Source organism: Bacillus rossius, chromosome 3 (assembly GCF_032445375.1).
Source record: "Bacillus rossius redtenbacheri isolate Brsri chromosome 3, Brsri_v3, whole genome shotgun sequence".
Lineage (NCBI taxonomy): Eukaryota > Metazoa > Arthropoda > Insecta > Phasmatodea > Bacillidae > Bacillus > Bacillus rossius.
The window spans coordinates 55,997,103-56,004,687 of NC_086332.1; the positions used below are offsets into that span (position 1 = coordinate 55,997,103).

The window sequence follows — 7,585 nt, forward strand, 5'->3', positions numbered from 1 at the left end:
TTCAATATTTTCTAAGTTATTATACCATTTCCTCCCTTTGATATTCTGTTCAAAACAACATACATATTTCCCATTATTTCTGGTGTACAAAACGTTTAAAATTCCAACTCTTATTCTTATAGCTTGCAGCGGCAATAACTCTATCATGGAGAACCAAATGTGCCAGAAAGAATTCCATCAAAGGAACGTAATAATGTAATTTACCATTCCCGTTAACGCATGTATTAATATTATCATGTTGGCCGATACAGAAGCCAATGGCAGGAAAGCGCTTCCCTGATTGGCTAAACTTGATCTGATAGGAAGAGGCCTCTCGCTATTGGTCTCCTGAAGAAGACCACTGGCAGTATGCTTATATATATATATAACTTAGGTACAATCCAATTCTTCGACAAAGCATTACCTCAAAAGCAAGAATAGTTTATTAGACAGTTTCTGCGAATCACGAAATCTACTTTAAGCATTCAGTGATTTTTCAACTTCATTTGTCCTCTTTTGTATACATAAAACGGATTTATATCTTCAGACACTACCAGGCGACTGGAATATAAAAGCTGTGCTGGTCAGGAAACAAATATTGTGCCGTCAATATTCCTAGATAATTTGGATTCGTAATCCGTTGTAAAAACGAACTCTGTGCGTTGAGGTGGTTTTCCGTTTATAATCCACAAATCTAGCTAAATACTGGCTCAAACAATGTGCAGACAGAAAGAATGAAAAAAAACACAGATGCTTGATTTAGAAGCAGAAAAATTTAGTGGAATTTAAAAACTACTAAGAAAATATTTTCTTTATTTTTAAGTTTACAGTGATCATTTTCATAACAGGTGTTAAGAAACAGGGATAAAATTACACATTAGATAGGCTGTTTAAAAAATTACTTCATATAAGGTTACAGAGAGGTCGTTCGATTATACCTATAAAAAAAGGCTACACTGTCGCATGAATCAGGGACTAAAAAAACAGTAAACGTACAGTGTCATGTTTACCTAACTCGTGACACTTCCGTTTCAAATTTATAGGTGAATATGGTATTTTCCAGAATTATTTCATCAACTAAGTGTCTATAATGAAAAGCAATGTAATGAAATAAGGTAGGCAATTTGAATGTATTTGTAGAGAGTAATGTCACTAAAAACTTTCATTTGGTTCCTTAAAAACAAAATATTACTTGTGTATCTCTAATTTCAGTTCCATCTTGTGCTTACTTCTTCTAACGCTCTATTTTCAACGCTACGACGTACAAAAAAAACAAGGATTAAGTTTATGACGTGACAACGTCTAATAAATCGATGAACGCCGGCTTCACGCACGAAAAAGAATGACTCATAGTCCCGTTACGCACATTGTCCCGTTACTCTTTGTCCCGTTACGCTCATTGTACTCTTGCGCCGTATCTATCTATCTTACACTCAATTGTAACAACCATCGATTTGACTTTTTCGATGCACATTAAACTTTAAACACTCCCATTCCTTTCCTACTTTTCCTATCATCGTCCTATCCTTAACAGAATAACACAGATTGGAAGAAGTTAAATAACAAACATGTATAAAAGTTATAGTTAAAATAATCTGTTCGTTAAAGTAATAAACATATTTGAATTAATGAGTGCAAATAAAAGTAAATTTATTAATTAAATTGTAGATTTCATTGCACTCCTGTGTATCCAGACAAAATAATGATAATTCAATAAAAATGATACAATTTTATTCATAAAAGTATGCAATCATTTCATCAATGTTTTGTTATGACGTCACGTTAAACTATCGTCCGTAAACCGACTTTACAGACAACCAATTTTTACAATAATTTCAATCGTAATCAAACAATTTATGTTACAAATATATACAACGCTTGAAAAATATCTGACTTATAGACTTAATAAAGATTTTAGCTATGAAAAGGATAAGTATTACATTCTCACATATCTAGACAACCATGAAATGACGTTATGTTGTCGATAATAAAGTCATTAAAAGAAGGCCTTTGGAATGTTAATAGTAGAATATTTACAAGCTCATTACGCATGCAAAGCCGACGTACAACAAAATTTACTCTCCAAGATACAATACCTCTAACTACGTTTAATTTTAATTTATTCAAATATACACTCAAATATAAAATGGTTTTAAACTATGTAAAAACGGGTGTAAGGCATTTTACGCTTTCCTAGCAAACAACTAAGGTACAGTAAGGTAAAAGTAAAACTACAATTTGTCTCTACCAACAGTTTTTGTCCATCAACTAAAGCCACAGTCTTCAGGAACTACCTTTTAACTCTATTAAAAAGATTATTATCAAGACACTCTGGAAGTAAGAAAAAAAAATACTTTTCTCCAAAAGTGATATCGTTAAACTAAAGTGCCGTCTTTAAAATTCCCATAGCAGTCCACTTATCTCGCTGGCTCATGGCAGGAAAAAAAATACTCGCGAAACCATTGGTGGTGAAGCACTTTGCCTGGAGCATTAAATAGGACGTCAACTTTTATGTTTCGTGGTGATTACATTGACGTCGTGGGATCCCCCGATTGCCTCCTCTCGAGCCAGAAGGGCTGAAGAGTCCTCAACAACCCTCGAACTCTGGTGTTTTACTGCGTACCGGGTGCCGGTGTGTCGAGAAGGGTCGGGGTCACATTTCATCTGAACGTCGAAACATCGGCAGTTTGCCTGTTCGCTTCGGCGCAGGGGCAGAGGATGCAACTCGCATGGCTTTGATGTGAAGCGGGTTGTATAGTACGCCGAAACATGAAGCTGCTCTCTCTCTCTCTCTCTCTCTCTCTCTCTCTCTCTCTCTCTCTCTTTCTCTATCTATCTATCTATCTATATATCTATCTCTCTATCTATCTATCTCGTTCTCTAAAAACTTTTAGGAATGTTTGCAAATAAATGTCTATAAAGTTTTGGATTTTTTTCATTTTCTCTTTTTGTAGTAAAGACTTTGCGATAGACTGTCGGATATGTTGAAATACATTTATGTATTTACAGGCAGGATGTATTTTGTATTTGAAACTTTAATTTTATATATCGTTCATCTAAGAAAACTTAATTGCGTCCCACTCAGTTTCTGTAACGAAGATATTGCAGTGAGTACAATTACTTCATTATTGCTAGGATATTTATGTTATTGGTTTTAAGTTATTATTAAATTTAAATGTAAAGTGATAAAATAAAACTGTTTATTTTGGGTCTGTTACGAATTCTAGAAACATTTTATCATCAAATTATCAGTCTTCCTCTTAAATACTTGGCTAACAATTTAAGTTGGCAAACGTTAATTATTTTAATTCTAATATATTTAATTTCCAACTGATAAGCTTGTTTATATTAAGTGAAATAAAACGCTGGATTTTTGGTATGAGCTGTATAAATACGTTTTATTTTCTATAGTTCAAAAGTATTATTTAAAAAATCAGAGAATTTTATAAAATCTTATTTGTGGTGGATGCAATATATAAAAAACATATTCATGAAACCATAAATCTAATTAATTTAAATAGTATTAATATATCAATGTGATTCGGTGTAATTCCCCAAAGGCTTGCGATAACAGTTCATGACGCTATTTTTTTGTGGAGAATGTTAAAAAAACGCACAGATTAACGAACGGAACTTTAATTCAATGAGGCTTCTTTACTGCTTTAAAAGTTTTTAATCATCTTACTGTTTAACACAATATTTATGTCTTTTTTTTTCTATTCAAATAAACAAGAATTATAAGTACGAGAAAATAAATGCTGGCCAAATTATTGTAGCAGAATTTTTATCGTAAGTTAAAGTGAAACTTACGCGGATTAGTTATATAAGAGACTTATATTTATTTAAAGGAAATTATTCATTTGTTTTTCACGCTGAAATAGTATCTCCTTACGTTATATTAAGTAATTTATTAAGGTTGTGTCATGTTTAACGTAACACGATTATGCAGGAAAATATTTCAGGTGAGAGTGTTCAATGTTGTAGTGGGCTTGCTACGAGAATATTCTCTTAAACTAATGTTTGCGAGCCAGGCGAGAATATCGAACCATGGGTATCTTGCCTCAGCCAATGAACATGACGTCTCATCTATTACGTCCACTGCCGGACATGAAGAGTAGTGGACTAAGTCTAAGTGTGTTTTGTGGTTGTCTTTTGATGTTCATGTAATAATGACACCCAATGAAAAATAACTATAGAGTTTTATAATTGTAACTATTTGATGACAGTATGTATGTACTCTGAATGACACTTGTCATCGTATCACGGTTTACTTGTCACGCCCTGAAGGGCTATAAACCAATGACCAGCACCTAAAACACATCTGAATAATTCTCGTGCTTCCAAAAGAGAAATACTGAGATTTGATAATGCACACTTTTTTATATTCTTACCTGGCCCCAGAATATCATTTATGGAGTTAATGCAAATAGAAATGATTCTTGGCTAGGTTTTTCAACTGTTATAAGAATTTTGTTAGCTCAAATTATTATTTATTCCTGCAAAAACTTCGCCTAACTGTACTAGTAGTAAATTATTTCGGTTACGTCACTTTTCCCACCCACAACTGAACCTTCTCAACTACGTAGATAAATTGTGTGTGTGTATATATATAAGACTTCAGCCACCGTGAATGTAAAGCTAATATTTAGTGCAACATAGGTTTTTCCCCATAAAGTAGAGGGTGTGGTAAACATTTTCAAAGACTTCACACAAGAACTTTAGTTTAGTTCGTCACAGCACACGTCCTGTCGAAAAGGCCAGATAGGATTAAGTGCTTATGTTCACGCCAACACATGTTGTACACAAAGTGATTAGTAAGCTTAAAAATGTTAGTTGCCCATATTGCAAGAAATAGCCATTTTTTCCATTACTTTGGTTTAAATGTTTCAACGAGATTGCTTCAGCTTATATCATGATAAAAGGTCACTCAGTTGCCCCATTGCAGTTTTTTTATTTGCTTACAGATTTTGCAGATGTTTGAAAAAAAAAATTTGCAATGTGAACGATCGGAGAAAGAATACCTTTCCTTAAAAAAAATAACATAAAATAATTTTAATTTAAGGAAACATACACGGGAAAAAAGCTGTAACGACACCACTCAGCATAATTAATGAGTGGAATAACTGGAGTTTAATTTCTCGTAGACATCAAGGTCATTAGGACAAGGGGTGATGAGATGAGTATACGGCATTAGAAGAATGAACGTGAGGGTAAAATGGAAGAACTACTAGAAAACCCACGACTGTTTCCACCTGTGACAAACTTGGGTTAGACCCCGCCGGTAATCGAAGCCTTGGTGGGAGACGAGTGATCTGACCACTCGACCACAACACTAGGTACGAGCTATGGCGAGCCATGAAGCTCGTGGTCCACGATAACTTGGCTAACCACGTCACTGCATTTATTGACCTGACTCTGATACCTAATCCATTTCTTAAGAACTTTGCTTGGATAATGTGGCGAATTATAAATTCATTCAAATACTAATAAAACTCTATTCATTCAAATAAGCAAGACATAAGTTACATATCCGCAAAAATTAAAGCAATCAACGTGTAGTGAAAACGAAATCTGACAAAACTACAGTACTTGACAAAATAATGTTGTAATTAGTTACATCTTTCAATACAGCTGTAGTACTGAAAAGTAAATGACGAATAACAAAAAATTTCTATTTTAAATTATTTTTATTTTCAAACGTTCAAACAGTTAAAATTACGATAAATATAGATCAGTTTACTAAATGTTTTGATTGTTAACACACCCAAATATCGGTTGCATACTTTTCTTTAAATATAGTTTGAAATACTTGAAAACGTATTCCAAATATGCTAGCTTCTGACAAAATATATATGTGCATCTTACACATTATTAAAAAATTTCGTTTAGGAGGATAGGGTTGAATTTATTTTGCAGACTTCTCAATACTAAAAGCTACAATCTCTCGTAGTTGCTCGTGTCTGAAACACGAACGTGAAGAAGTAGGTAATACTGACAGTTTGATACTTCGCACCTTCAAGGTCCCTTTAGGGACAGCTATGCTAACCAAAGTAACAACTGTCGACTGTGTAGACTTTATGGTACATCGCTCTGTGTAATGAGGCGGGATGATAAGTAAGACGCTCGCTGGTGCTTCCAGCGTGGTGTCTCCTCTAAACTGGCACGCAATCTTCTTGTCGTGCATGGGGAAACTACAAGATTCAAGTTGTAACCATAACATTATCAAGCGTATAAATCAAGATAAAGGTGAAATGCGGGTGTAGCGGATGTTTCATGTCTAAAAATTATCTTAAAAACAGGCGTTTAAGCAATTTTTACTCTTTTAAAAACCAAATACGGAAACAGAACTACTCTTATCAACCACTCTGATATCTTGAGCATTTTGTTTTTCAAATGGAGTGGTTTTTCTGAAGCTCTTCACATGGTATCTGGGATCTTCTAATGGCGTGCATGTGTGCTTCTCTTTATGGCGAGACGTGATTACTATTATTTATTACATTTCAACTTGACACGATCAAGGCGACGGTAACTCTGAGATCGTAATGGACTACAGACCGCTCGGATAACAGACCCAGCGTTCACGGGATCGAACCCACGACCGTCGCCTGATGGCCGTGTGAGTAGGACGCATCAGCGATCTCTCGGCCTCCGAGGACCTTCTGAGACCTGATTGGTCCAGGAGTCAAACACGGGTACTTCGGCGTCAACACGTGACAGCGCAACGCAGTCGAAGACGGCGCTGATCAAAACCGCATGGAAACACAGGGAATTTAAAACATTACTTTGAACAAGCGTCAATTGCTAGTTCACAATGTGTGTGTCATAGATAAAACACGAAGAACGGAATTATCTGTGCTGTCTAGTCTATGCATTTAAGGCTGATTTTGGGTTTAATGTGTTTGTGTATTTAATTTTTTGTTTGTCCGTTTTTGTTTTTTTGTTTTTTGTAAGGTTTTCCTCTACGACACGCGGTGTAAACTAGCAATGGCATACGTTTTAAATGAATATTCTGTATTGCGAGAATCGTTCAAGGAACCAACAACTGCGGTTGTGTTGTAAACAAGAGCGGAGGTGCTGGCGCGACAGGCCTGGCTCCGTGTGCTGGATCAGAGGGGACAGACTCACCCAGCAGCACCAAGCACGCGGCGGCGACCAGCGTCCAGCCCATGGCGGCTCGTCGGGACGACCACGACGCACTCAACTACGTCGGCGACCCGCGCGGCCCGGCGCTGCGGCGCGCATCACCCCGGCCGGAGCACCACGAGGTCTGTCCCCCTCCCCTCTCTCTCTCTCTCTCACTGGTGCGCCGTCGAACAGCACCTGACTGCGCACCGCGGCCCACTGGGCTCTGCCCGCGCGACAGGGGGTGTTATATCGGCGCTGTCTCTTCGCGGTACGGGACGCTGCAGATACCGGTACACCGACACGTAATAATGGTACAGTGCCGACACAGCTCGGCGTGCCGTTCAAACTAAAAACATTTGTATTTTTTTTTTAATACTCGGCAAAAACTACGTTACCAAATGCAAATTAAACGTAAAACAAATATAAATATTTGCTTTGCTTATAATATTTAAAAAATTCCAATAAACTATTTTAAAGCAGT

At 36.4% G+C, this 7,585-nt stretch overlaps 1 protein-coding gene across 5 annotated transcripts in view; it reads right to left on the reverse strand.

Moving 5' to 3' along the window:
- The window catches only part of LOC134530713 (uncharacterized), a 451,350-nt gene extending 444,018 nt beyond the window's left edge, over positions 1-7,332 (reverse strand). For 2 of the 5 annotated variants that reach the window (XM_063365818.1, XM_063365816.1), the window contains exon 1: positions 7,105-7,325. In XM_063365818.1, coding sequence (XP_063221888.1) covers positions 7,105-7,147 — 43 coding nt within the window. In that variant the 5' untranslated portion in view covers positions 7,148-7,325. Of the gene's footprint in view, positions 1-7,104 lie in introns of all 5 variants that reach the window. The other 3 variants (XM_063365819.1, XM_063365817.1, XM_063365820.1) reach the window with 2 other exon arrangements.
- Between the last annotated feature and the right edge of the window lie 253 nt (positions 7,333-7,585).